Source organism: Chiloscyllium plagiosum, chromosome 6, assembly GCF_004010195.1.
Source record: "Chiloscyllium plagiosum isolate BGI_BamShark_2017 chromosome 6, ASM401019v2, whole genome shotgun sequence".
In the NCBI taxonomy this organism is placed as follows: Eukaryota; Metazoa; Chordata; class Chondrichthyes; order Orectolobiformes; family Hemiscylliidae; genus Chiloscyllium; species Chiloscyllium plagiosum.
In genome coordinates, this window is record NC_057715.1 from 118,122,455 (window position 1) to 118,136,914 (window position 14,460).

At 44.6% G+C, this 14,460-nt stretch overlaps 1 protein-coding gene across 1 annotated transcript in view; it reads right to left on the reverse strand.

The window, feature by feature from the left end:
• LOC122550986 (stromal interaction molecule 1-like) overlaps positions 1-14,460 on the reverse strand; it is a 57,401-nt gene that overhangs the window by 12,975 nt on the left and 29,966 nt on the right. Inside the window, exon 8 of the mRNA XM_043692570.1 lies at positions 9,495-9,813. Within this exon, the coding sequence (XP_043548505.1) occupies positions 9,495-9,813 (319 nt within the window). The remainder of the gene's footprint in view (positions 1-9,494; positions 9,814-14,460) is intronic.

The following is a 14,460-nucleotide window of genomic DNA, read 5'->3' on the forward strand; positions in this document are numbered from 1 at the left end:
GGGGTGAGCTATGGGCTGGGTGGGAAGGTGAGCTATGGGCTGGGTGGGAGGGTGAGCTATGGGCTGGGTGGGAGGGTGAGCTCTGGGCTGGACGCAGAGATGTTGCAGTGTCATCCGAACACGCTGATTGATAAGAAAAACAGGAAGGCAGAATATCTCAAATGGCTATAAACTGAGAGGGGAAAATGTGCAACAAGTCCTGCGTGTCCTTGTACACCAGTCGCTGAAGGTAAGCATGCAGGTACAGCAGATAGTAAAGAAAGCAATAGTCTATTGCAGATAGTCTGTTGGCCTTCATAGCAGGAGGATTCGAAAACAGAAGCAGCATTTGTTGCTGCAATTATACAGGGCCTTGGTGAGACCACACCTGGAATATTGTGTGCAGTTATTGTCTCTCTCTGAGGAAGAATGTTCTTGTTCCAGAGGGCAGGCAGTGAAGGTTTACCAGACTGATCCCTGAGATGGCAGCACTGACGCATGAGGACATGATGGATCAGTGAGGATTATATTAATTGCAGTTTCGAAGAATGAGGGGAATCTCAAGTGAATGTCAAGAGATGCTGGACAGATTCTCTCTTGTGGGGGTTAATCATTCCCTGACATTTGTATTGTGTGAATGTTACACGGCAGTGACCAGCTCCACCATTCACTGTACTTAGTGGAGGAAAGCCTGATAAGAACAAGCTGCCCAGCTGAGATTTCCCATTTCTTCTCTTTGTTGAGGTCAGGGTAAGGCTTGTTTTCTTCTGGATCAGAAATTGAAAGAACTTATCAAGTTTGTATTTCCTGAGTAAGCTGTGTCCACAAGAATCAGATTCTTGTTACAATGAGAAGGTGACCATTCAGCCCATCTGACTGTATCAACCCTATCATCAGTTTCAGATTTTAGAGACAGCTGTCCATGATTAGTGACTTGACCAAACATGTCAGAATCTCTTAGCAACAGATGTTGCAACATTCCATCTTTTATCCTTTTGCCTTTAAGAATAATCCATTAACCTCAATGTGTTTATGGTTTTCCTTCAGAAAGTCAAATTGTGCAGAGAAATATTTCCTTTTCTCTTTTCCTTAAATTAGTGCATTTGCATCGAATCCCTACAGTAGGGAAGCAGGCCATTCAGCTCATCGAGTCCACACCAACCCTCTAAACAGCACCCCACCCAAACCCAACCCCTCCCTACCTTATCCCTGTAACCCTGTATTTCCTCACGGCCAATCCACCTAGTCTACACATCTTTGGACTGTGGGAGGAAACCGGACCACCCAGAGAAATCCTTGCAGACACAGGAAGAATGTGCAAACTCCACACAGAGTCACCGAGGCTGGAATCAAATCCAGGTCCCTGGCGCTGTGAGGCAGCAGTGCTAATCACTGAGCCACCGTGCCATTTTGGGTTATAAAAAAGTACAATTTACATTTCTATAACACTGACTGTGTATTTTATCCAGGTATTGTATCTTCATTGAATAATCGTTGAGAATGAATCAACAATCGCTTAGAACATAGAAGAATACAGCGCAGTACAGGCCCTTCGGCCCTCGATGTTGCGCCGATCCAAGCCCACCTAACCTACACTAGCCCACTATCCTCCATATGCCTATCCAATGCCCGCTTAAATGCCCATAATGAGGGAGAGTCCACCACTGCTACTGGCAGGGCATTCCATGAACTCACGACTCGCTGAGTAAAGAACCTACCCCTAACATCTGTCCTATACCTGCCCTCCCTTAATTTATGAAGAAAGCTGGTCGATGGAGCTTGTTACTTAACATCTGATGGAGAGAAGGGATTGAAATGATCATCTTGGTAACTGGAAAACATGGTCATTTTGTGATCCATGGAGGAGTGCACCAATAGTGACAGTGCATTCCTCCAGCCTCAATACCCTTATTAATAAAGCCCAACATCCCATCAACTTCGCCAATCGTACACTCTCGCTTTCCCTTTCAATCTTAGCTTCCCCTTCATCTTGCCTCTCAAACTTATTTTAATTGGCCTGGTTCTCACTTGAAGAATTCATTTCAGGTGCATCACACATCCTCCTTTCCTTGTTTTACCATAATCTTTATTTCCCTCATCGAACTCTCCGTGAATCAAAGAGGAGTATTGGGGTGGAGTGGACACACAGAGAGGGGTTGAGAAAAGACAGATCAAGTGGCCAAGTGAGTGACAGAGGGATAGAAGGAACAAAGCAGGAACTGCCAACCATTATAAGTTCAAATCCTTAAATTCTGAGACTAGAGAAATAGTGAGGAGATGGCAGCACCAAAGGTAGTAATCAGCCACCCCGAGATGTGACAGAGATCGGAGCCCTGTGAAAACGTGCTCTACTCACACCAACATCAGAAAACCAACCCACTTGATGTTTCAAGCAAAAACAGGAAAACAAGACCAGCCACTCAGGAATAACTACAGCAAAATGTGCACGCACTCAGAGCGGGGGTTAGCAGTTACCACATACTCTGGATTCACTCCCAACAACAGAATGATATGTCCCGTTTCCATCCAATTCACCCCTGGGATTCCAGACTTATCATCAAAGACCCCAAGGTGATAAATGCAGTGGTCTTGCTCCTTTAGCAGTGATTTAATACAGTTGTTCTGCTCACCTCCACCTCCTGATCCCTGACCTTCAGAGACCAAGTCTCCTGCCCAACTCCAGAAGACTAGTCGCTACGTAAGCAAGCACTGTGGCATTCAACTGCAGCAGCATCACGTTTGTGCACCATTCTCTCCCCACCTGATATGGTACAACACACACTCCCTGAGCTGAGGCTGCAAACCTGAAGGATTACCCTGGTGGGCCCTAAAACAAAATTCATTCCTTAGACATCACACAGCAACTTCCAGGTCCAAAAACAAATTGTACAATCATTTCAATGACAATACTACCAATAACAAGGACTGGTTCAGTGGGCTGATCAATGACAAGGAATTCTGTGCAATCACAGTTGTCAAACAGATTTCTGGGAAGGCTCAATGGATCACAAGCTACTCATTGGGAACCTAAGCGAATTCTCTCACCAATCTCGATCCCAAAGGTTACTGAGGCCAATTGTGACATCCCTACCCTCAGGTTAGCCAGCCCAGCACTGAACAGCATTAGGGGACACTCTGTTCTAAAAGGCTTGGCCACATGTTAACATTACACAGAACACACTATACATCTAACAGTGAGGTGACTCCCTGCCACCACTCACTAAGGATGGTCGCTGCAGTGGTTCCTCTGGCTATACTGCTACCTGCTGGTGCTCATACCCAAGCGCTGCGATTCCCTTCAGCTCTGGAGTGTGAAGCTTGTGGTTTTGAGGTGTTGCTGCTGGACAGGTGTAATCCTGAAGGTTCCACCTGGTGTCTCACAGTCAGCCATCATGGTTCACCTGATAGCCCCACCATCAGAACAACCCATCCCTCACACTTTGAACAGATACAAGACTCATCATGACACAACTGGATAATCCTTCTGTTTCCTTCTCCATATCCAATATTTAATTAACCAACAATCTGATTTTTGTTTTACTAAAATCACAGATTTTTTTGCAATGCCCCTCTGATGTTCGTCCCCAGTTACTGGCAGCCATTTGTAACGTTTTCGTTGATTCCTGAAAGGGAGGAGGCTTCAAACTGAAAGCAGAGACTTCATGGTGTGCTGGGGGTGAATGCATAAACAGCTTAATCAAGAAGGGGAACAGGCCAATGAAATGAAGACAAAGTAGGGCAATAAAAAGACTGAAGCAAGGATTGAAATTAAAATAGAGGCTGCAGGAAACTGAAGGATAGGCTCACCATTAAAACAGAAACCGCACAGCAGCCAATACAGGTGTACAGCTCAGTTAAGATTTCTAACCTTTAGGAGATGGCACACTTAGTACAGACGACACACAAAGACAGACAAGTCAGGGAGCAACCCATCACTGACAAAATCCGCATCACAAATGCCAGCACAAAGGAGACCATTTGGCCCATCATGGCTGTGCCTGTTGAAAGAACACACTCAGACTAATCTCACTTTCTAGCTCTTTAATAATGATAATTATCCAGTAGATTACAGCATTTCAAGTCCATATCCAAATGACCTTTTTCAATATGAGGAGGGATTCTGCCTGTACCACTCTTTCAGATCACACTGTGAAAATAATTTCTTCATTCCTTTCTAATCCTACCAATTACTATATTCCCTGTTCCCTATTGACTTGTTTGGTAATGGTAATGAAAACAGGTCCATCAATCCTCTCTATTGCAGTTCCTCATAATTTTACACATCTCAATTAAATCTCTCCTCATGCTCCTCTCTTCACAGAATTGTTACAGAATAAATGGAGACCTTTCAGCCCGTTGTGTCTGAACCACCGAATATGCCATTCTCCAGTCTTTGCCCTGGAACACAGCACAATCCAGACCCTAAATCACACACTGTGAGAAACTGCTTGCTCTCACCCTGCTTTCGCTTCTTTTACTAATTAGTTTAAATCTGTGCTCTCTTGTTCTCAATCCTTCTAAAGACTCCACTCTGGCAGCAGCATTTTAAATCTCTTCTTTACCCTCTCTGCTGTGATCAGTCTCTTCCTCCAATGTGGTAACCAGAACTATATGCAGGACTGTAGCTATGGAGTAGTTCAGCTTTTACAGAGTTCTAACATAAACCTCCCTGTGCTTGTATGCTCCACTTCAACCGACACAAGTCACATTCATGTGGTATCTTTGACTTAACGACATGTCAGAAGGTGTGTCACAGCATCACAGAACCAAATGTCTCTGATCCAGGGATGGCAGGTCGCTGGGAGATATTAGGTCAGTTGACCTAGAGGTTGGTTTTGAGGAGTATCTCAAAAGGAGGAAAGTGAGGCGGACAGATGTCGGGAGGAAATTCCAGATAGACAGGCCAAAACAACTGAAAGCGTCAAACCCCAGGGTGTTCAACAGGGCGCAATGAAGAGGAGTGCAGAGATCTTGGACATGGGTCTGGACAAGATCATGGAAAAAGGGAGGGACATAAAGGCAATAATCATACTATTCTCATCCATATTTTCAAGTAAGATAATACGCCACGTGACTAAGAGCCAGTGAAACTGAGTGGATATGGGGTCATGGGGTGAAGGGGATTTGATGACAGTTAGACCATGGATAACACCATGGTAGAAGGTGGAGACCAGCCAGGATTGTACTAGAACAGCCAGCAGACTAGCCAGGAGTGTACTAGAACAGCCAAGAGTGTACTAGAACAACCAGGAGTGTACTAGAACAACCAGGAGTGTACTAGAACAGCCAAGTCCAGAGGTAACAAAGAAATAAATGAAAGTTTCAGCAGCAGATAAACTGAGTAAGGACACAGAGTCAACATTGCAAAGGTTGGAATACGTGGTTGTAATGGTGCCATAAATAAAGAGTTTGGGAGCTGATCTCAAGGTTAAATGTAACAACAAGACTATGAACAGACGGGTTTAATGTCAGACTGCTACTGAGGAAGGAATGAAGTCAGTTTGGAGCAGGGAGCAAAATTGTTGGCTTCAGTCTTTCCAATATTTAATAGTAGGAAATTTCTTGGGGTGTTGGGTAATTATTACAGTAATTTAGCAACAGCAGAAGTCAAGGGAGGTGCTGCTGAGGTGGAGCTCAGTGCTGTCAGTGGACATGGGAAAACTACTGCTGGGTTTGGATGGTGTCAACAAGGGGCAGTGTGCAGATGAGCAATTGGAGAGGCCAAGTCCAGATTCCTAGGTCCACCAGAGGGAAAAGTGCAGGAAGAAATCATTACTGACGATTTTTCGGCTACAATGAGACAGATCAGAATGGATCCAAGTGAGAGGAGTCCCACCAGCCGATGACAATGGAGAAGGGTTGGAGGAGGAGGAAACTGTCACCATGTCAGCACTTTGAAAAGAGCTATTTCAGTACTGGGGCACGAACCTGATGGGAGAGATTCTAACAGGTGTTCTGGGAATGATAGGAACTCATGTAGGTGATGACTACCCAGTCACGAGGTTTAGGGGAAAAGGGAGGTTGGAGATAGGCTGGAGGGGTCAAATGATGTTTTTTTGAGGAGAAGGTGATGATGGCAGATTTAAAGGAGAGGGGGACATCAACTTGAAGAGAGAGGACTGTTAATGTTAACAACTAATATGGGACAGGACAGTAAACAGTTCCGAAGGAGAGTCATCTCCCCTCGACAAGATTACCTCAGAGGGTACAAGAGGAAATGGAAGAGAAACCAGAGGAATCATGAACCTTCCCATTGTTGGGAATACATATTTATACTCAGAGGAAAAACTGAAAGATATTCAACTGTTTGGATATTATCTGAATTTTAACCACGTGGTTTATTGGAAATGATCTGAGAGATAGAGTTTTTAAGGAAAAGTGTTTAAGGTTCTTAACTGCTGGAAAATCTGGCTTTGAATATCTAGGGGCTCTCTGTGCTGCTGGATGTATTGTAACTCTTTCTGGGTTTAATTTCAGCTTTCAAAGACCTCAGCAGTTACAAGGAAGGACAGCCCCAGTGTCTCTCTCTCCCTCTCTCTCTGTTGTATTCTTGGGAACCTGATAAAATTTCACAGTATCATTATTTCTGGCCACCTTATAACCTTGTAAAGATGGGCTGTGGACACTTTTCAAATACTTGGATCTAGTTGAGTTCAATCTAAACTGAAGATCTTTGATCAGTCTACAGCTCTTAGCACTTCGACTTAGTCAACAAGAAACTCAGTGGACTGTGAGAATTCATCAAATTCTATCTTTGTTTTTGGACCCTTGGCTCACAGGGCTGTTTCTTACGTATTTTGTAAAGAAGATATCACCTCTGCAGAGTCTGTTATCTGTTGTGCTGTGCAAGTATCCCTGGGATCAAAAGGGTGATTTAATACGGAAATTATAGACCACATGGTAACCAATGTATGACATTTACTCTTCAGGATGATTTTGTTTTATTACAAAGGTGTTCTTTTTAGCACAATAAAGAAAGCTGGTGAAAGTCTCTTTTACTCTGGATAGCAGTACAAGGCCATTTTACTGATCTATGATTTGGGAGAGCTGATGGCAGAGCGGTATTGTCACTAGAGGGACCTGGGTTTGAATCCCAGTACAGCAGATGACTATGAAACCATTGCTGATTGCCATTAAAGCCTATCTGGAAATCCCAACCTCCTCCCTCTCTACCTCTTCCTTCAATACTACCCATTGCTCTGACACTGACCATCTGCAGGTCGGTGCTTCCAGTCCACCTTCCCCAAATCATCGCTCAGATTCATAACGCAGGCCTTTGCCCCAATGAAGCATGTTTAATCCTGGTCCATCTTGATCCTCTTCATATTTACGCTACGTAACAATGATGACATTTATAAAATGATAATACTTTGGAACAATAGCTTTAAACTTACGGTAAATTTTTGGGTCATGTGGCCTATTTGGAAGTATATAATGAGGACAGTGAACCTTGGGATTGGTAATAGCTAATTAGCATTTAGCCTTCAATGCAAGATTAACATACTTCATGTTGCTACAGGGAAAGAGGGTTCAGAAGTGATTTTTGAGATCAGGTTACACGCTTCCCGAGAGTAATAAATATGACAGACTAACAGCAGTTTATGTGGAGAGCAAAGACTGCTTGTTTTGTGAGCTATCACAGCTGGGTATGGGAGATGGAGTGTCTCTAACAAAGCGACACACGCTGCAGTCACCAAAGGATTCTCTCCAGGCACAGCCAGGGGGCAATACAACAAGCTTTACTGCTGATGGTGGGTTTAGGAATCCCCAGAAAATCAGAAAGTGACTGGAAACTCTTCAAATTTATTATCCAGCACATCAGAGCTACAAAAAAACCCAATGGAAGTTGGGAACAATTGTGGACTATTTGTGAAAGAGACTGTAATGCCATGGGAAACTTGATGTGTGATAGTATTTGATGAAGGAGCAGCGCTCCAAAAACTAGTGCTTCCAAATAAACCTGTTGGTCTATAACCTGGTGTTGTGTGATTGCTAACTTTTGTAGACCCCAGTCCAAAACCAGCATCTCCTAATCAAAAATAAAATAGGAATGTTTCTGCCTGTAGTTTAGAAGCATAGATAACTACTAGAAGAAAATTGCGTTTAGTCATTAGTGCTTTTCATCATTGGTTGTGATAAAAGCTTTGAAACTTGGAAATCTTGTTATAGCAGCCTTTCCAGCAATTAACTGGAATTTCTGAATTTCCAGTTCTGAAGAAGGGTCACTGGACCCAAAACATTGACTCTGCTTTCTCTCCACAAATACGAGTTAGACAGCATAGAAACAGACTCTTTGATCCAATCAGTCCACGCCAAACATAATGCTAATCTAAAGAGTCCCACTTGCCTGTTTTTGGCCCATATGCCTCTAAACCTTTCCGATTCACGAACTTGTCCAAATGTCTTTTAAATGTTGTAACTGTACCCGCATCCACCACTTCCTCTGGAAGTTCATTCCACACACAAACCACTCTCTGGTTTAGCTTTAAATTGAGGGGTGATAGATATAGGACAGATGTCAGAGGTAGTTTCTTTACTGAGAGAGTAGTAAGGGTATGGAATGCTTTGCCTAGAACGGTAGTAGATTCACCAACTTTAAGTACACTTAAGTCGTCATTGGACAAGCATATGGACGTACATGGAATAGTGTAGGTTAGATGGGCTTCAGATTGGTATGACAGTTTGGCGCAACATCGAGGGCCGAAGGGCCTGTACTGCGCTGTAATGTTCTTGTTCTGTGTAAAGAAACTACCCCCCAAGTCTTTTTTCAATATTTCCCCTTTCACCTTAAAAGTATGCTCCACAGACTTGAAATTTCCCACCGCAGGGAAAAAAACACCGGCCATTCACCCTATCTATACCCTTGATGATTTTATAAACCTTTGTACGGTCACTTCCCAACCTCCTACGCTCCATTGTAAATACTCCCAGCCTATCCAGCCACTGCTTACAACTCAAACCCTCTATTCCCAGCAACCTCCTGTTAAATCTCTTTTGAATTCTTTCCAGCTTAATAATATCCTTCCTATAACAGAGAGAGCAGAAATAGACACAATAATCCAGAATAGGCCTCACCAACATCATATTTCTTTCAGTTTCTCCAGCAATTTGTTTTTCTTTCACATTCTAAATGGTATCGTTCACTATAGAGATTGTAACAACTAAATCTAACTGAATTATGGTGACTACCCATGGACACATACTTATTCACTGATGCAGCAACCCAGACACACACAGGTCTAAGCACTGCATTCTACACAAAGGAGTGCCTGGTAGCAGGGGTTTGTACAAACAGAACTGTGCATACTACCCCATACACAATCTTGGGATAAGACACAAACACATAAGATTGTTCAGAACACACCATGCAGCGTGGAGTTGGGTTTGCACACATGCTACTGGCACCTTGATGAACTGCACAGCTACACACAGAAACACACTCTCAGAGTCAGCAACAAGCTGCAAGTCAGAGCAAGCCAGTCCGGCAGGCAGGAACAAAAGGAAAAGTGCAGTACCCATGACTTCTAGTCCGCACGCGGATCCCAGTGGAGACATCAAGGACATCAGGAGGGGGAAGGTCAGGAATGGTTTCCAGATGGTGAGAGGGATGATGGAAGCAGTGAGAATGAGTGCAGGAGGATAAGGCAGGTCCAAACACATCAGAGCAGGGACAGATATAGGAAAGACTTTGCATACGGCGGAGAGATGCCCTGTTGCTCCATGGGAGAGATTCACTTTGCCCAGGAATAAAACCTTCTACCAACCTCTGGGAGCCAGCAGCGTGCTGAGAGTCAACCTGACGCTGGCGAACAGATGGGTGCACGCTGAGGGAAGCTGTGAGGAGAGAAAATAGAACAAAACACTCAGTGCACAGGAAACATCATTATCTGCTCAAGGCCCCAAATGCCCACCCCAGTCTGCCCCCAGTGCCAGTCCCATGCTGTCATACGTCTGCCTACATCCATTACCCTGTGGCATTTGCCCATCCCCAATGCACCAATCCAAATTCAACACTAAATCCCCAATGGACCTGGCACCAGTGCCACCTAATGGAGGACTGCTGCGTCATAGGGGCCAGTATCGCCCACCAGCTGTGCCACTGGGAAGGTGCAGAAACACCAGACCCACTGCCACCCAAGAGAGGCACAGCCTCTACTCTTGTCACTTCACAAATGGGCAGCACGTACACACAGAGCTCAAAGCAGGTGGGCCAACCTCCTCAGCTCCTGCTCATGAAATAATACAGAAATGGCCCTTCACAGTGAGGGTGCTGCAGCTACCAGTCAGAGTCCAGCCTTTACTGTGAACAGACCAGTGTCACTCAGACCACAGACAGGGCTGTGGGAGAAAGAGAAACTCTACCAGGAACCTTCTTAACACCAGCCTCCTGTCACTATACAAATACTGTGGACATACAGTGACCAGATCAGAGCTAACGTGCTGTTAGAGGTGGATTATTGTGCAAAAGCTTCAACATGACAGGTCCCAGTGCTGACCAAGCTGCGGAAAAGGCTTTGTTAGTGACAAAAAAATAAAGCACCACTAGATCAGCTTAATTCTGAACCGTGAAAAGACACCATTCACCTCACTTTAGGAAGGGGGTTTCTCTGTTTGTGACTTGGAATGAGGGTCAGCAGGGGAGGAAAAAGTGACGACAGAGCAAGAGCCAGCAAAACAGTGAGGAGAACAAAGTGGTGACGAGAGCTAACAGCGGGTGAGGCAGACAGAGAGAAAACTGGTGACCCCTAGAGAAGACTCTTCAACAAAGGGAAAACAACCTGTCCACATTGAACCTGTCAAGTCCCTCACAATCTGGTCTGTTTCAGTGAGGTATAATAACCATTCCTCTAAATTCCAATCAGTACCTGCCCAACATACTCAACCTCACCTGGGACCAAGTTAGTCAATCGCCTCCTGACTACCTCCAATTCCCTTCCTTAGATAACAGGCCCAAAACTGTTCACAGTATTCCAGCTGTGGTCTGACACTGCCTTCCATAGCTTTCGCAAGATTTCCTTATTTTTATATTTTACTCCCTTTGAAATAAAATGCTAACATTTCACTTGCTTTCCCTATTATCTGCTGAATTTGGATGCTAGCTTTTTGTGAAGTATGAAGGAGGACTCCCAAACTGCTCTATACTGCAGTTTTTCTCCATTTAAATAATATTCAGTCCCTCTGTTCTTCCTGACAAAGTGCGAAACCTCTCATTTCCACACATTATATTCCATCTGCCAAGTCCTTGCGCACTCCTTGTGCCATCCTCACCACTTGCCTTCCCGTCTATTTTTGTGATATCTGCAAAGTTGGTGATAGTCTATTCACTTTCCTCATCCAAGTCATTAACATACATTCTAAATAATAGTGCCCCAGCACTGATCCCTGGGGCACTCCACTGGTTTAAGGGTTCCATCCTTTTCCCAACTCTCTGTCTTCTATTACTTAACCAATCCTCAATCCATTGTAATACAATAGCTCTAACACCATGGGCTTGTATCTTATTAAGTACACTAATGTGTGGTTATCTTATTAAATGATTTTTGGAAATACCAATATATTACATCAACTGATTCTTCATTATCTATCCTGCTAAAAAATTCTAATGAATTTGGTCAGGTAGAACTGCCCTTCATGAAGCCATGCTGACTCTGCTTAAATCACAGTCGGTATTTCTAAATGCTTGGCAATTAAATCCTGTGTAATGAATGCTAACATCTTTCCAATGACAGATGTTGCCAGAGTTTTGTCAGCATTAACCTGCTCATTGACATTTAGTTTGGATTCTATCAGAGTCACTCAGTTCCTGACTTTGATCCCAGCATGGATAATACAGCTGATCCCAAAAGATGAGGTGGGAGTGACTGCTCTTAACAGCAACCCAACAGATGACCAAGTGTGGCATCAAGGAGCCAAAGCAAGATTGGAATCTTTGGGAATTGGGGGTGGGGGGGGGGGGGGGGGAGTTCCAACTGAAAGTGGGGGCAGTTCCAACTGAAACATAACAGGATGAGCCTTATAAATACTGTAGCCCCAAGAACAGGTCAGAGGCTGGGAATTCTGTGGCAAGCAATTCAGCTAATATTTCCCATGCCTGCTCACTATATTTTTCTGTAGTCATCAATGAGAAATTGGATTAGATTAGATTCCATACAGCGGCCCTTTGGCTCAACAAGTAAACACCGACCCTCCGAAGAGCAACCCACCCAGACCTATTCCCCTACATTTACCCCTGACTATGGGCTGGCATTTACCGCCCGCCCTAGTTACCCTTGAAGGTGGTGGTGGCTAGGGGGCTTCTTGATAGTTGACATGCCTATAGATAGCCCCACGATGCCCTTAGGGAGGGAATTCCAAGACTTTGACCCAGTGACACTGAAGGAACGGTGATATATTTCCACGTCTGGATGGAGGGGAAATTGCAGGGGGTGGTGTTCCCATTGATCTGCTGCCTGTGTCCTTCTAAATGGAATGGGTCATGAGTTTGGAAGGTGCTGCCTAAAGACCTTTGGTGAATTTCTGCAATGCATCTTGTAAATGATACGCACTGCTGCCAGTACCACTGGGCCATGTAGATGTTGGACAGGCTTTGGTGAATTAGGAGGTGAGTTACTTGCTGCTGGATTCCTAGCCTCTGACTTGCACTTGCAGCCACAGGGTTTATATGGCTGGTCCAGTTTCTGATTAATAGTAACCCCAGAGTTGCTGGGTGTTATAAGGCCGAAGTCAGGTGTGATTGAATATTCCCCACTTGCCTGGACAGGTACAATTCCAATAGCAGGAGGTCCATCGCTAATGGCATTCTGAGGGTCCCTACACAGACTGAAGCAGTACAGCTCGACAGCTCACAACCACCTGCTCCTGGCCATTTGGAGTTGGTCAGAAATGGCTCACATCTGGCAATGGCAATAATTATTGCCAATTGATCAGTGCCTGGAGAAGGTGAAACAACTTTGGTATGATGACCCTGCTGGGCCACTTCAGAGGACAGCAAACAATCAGCTAACCACTTTAGCAACGGGAATGGAGTCAAAGACAGAACCAGACTGAGTAAGGTTGGCTGTCTGACTGACTGTCTTCCTTCAATCAAAGGCCTCAACTCAAGTGGTTGGAATTTTGCAACAATTTGAAATTGGTGCAGTTCCTTTCACTTTGATATTTTGTGGTGGGATTTTTGCTCTCCATCTGGATCGCTGCTCCAGTGCTAGGTTGCACAGTGACGTCATGCAGAATTAACCCCAGCAAAGGGGCAGTGCTGTTGGTGTGGCAACGTAGCTGGCCTACTAATCCAGAGGACCAGGCAAATGTTCGGGGACACAGACTCAAACCCCACTGTGGCAGCTAGTGATAATTTAAATTTAATCCATTAACTTAAAAACCCTGGAATTGAAAACTATTCTCAGTAATGGCGCCATCAGTTGTCATAAAAGCTCATCTGGGTCATACAGGGCCTTTACAAGGGGAAAGCTGCTGTGTTTCAGCTAACTCAATGAAAGAACGAAGAACAAAGAAAATTTACAGCCCAGGAACAGCCCTTCGGCCCTCCAAACCGGAACCGATCTAAATCTACTGTCTAAACCGGCCGCCCAATTCCTAAGCGCCTGTATCCCTCTACTCCCCACCTACTCATGCATCTGTCCAGGCACACCTTAAATGAATCTACCGTGCCTGCCTCTACCACCTCTGCTGGCAAATCGTTCCAGACGCCCACCACCCTCTGTGTAAAGTACTTGCCGCGTGTATCCCCCTTAAACTTTTCACCTCTTACCATGAAAGCGTGACCTCGCGTTATTGAATCCTTCACCCTGGGAAAAAGCTTGTCTCTATCCACCCTGTCTATACCCTTCATGATTTTGTAAACCTCAATCAGGTCCCCCCTCAATCTCCTTTTTTCTAATAAACCAATCCCAACCTACTCAACCTCTCTTCATAGCTAGCACCTTCTATACCAGGCAACATCCTTGTAAACCTTCCCTGCAACCTCTCCAAAGCGTCCACATCCTTTTGGTAATGTGGCAACCAGAACTGTACACAGTATTCTAAATGCGGCTGAACCAACGTTGTGTACAATTTTAATATGACCTGCCAGCTCTTATACTCAATACCCAGTCCAATGAAGGCAAGCTTATCATATGCCTTCCTGACCACTCTATCCACCTGTGCAGCCACCTTCAGGGTACAATGGAGCTGCACTCCCAGATCTGTCTGCCCATCAACTTTGCCCAATGCTCTTCCGTTTACAGTACAGTTCGCTCTAGAATTAGACTTCCCAAATTGCATCACCTCACATTTGCCTGGATTGAACTCCATCTGCCACTTCTCTGCCTAACCCTCCAGTGTATGTATATTCTCCTGTATTCTTTGACAGTCCCCTATGCTTTCTGCTACTCCACCAATCTTCGTGTCATCTGCAAACTTACTGATCAGACCAACAGTGCCCTCTTCCAGATTATTTATGTATATAACAAACAACAGTGGCCCCAG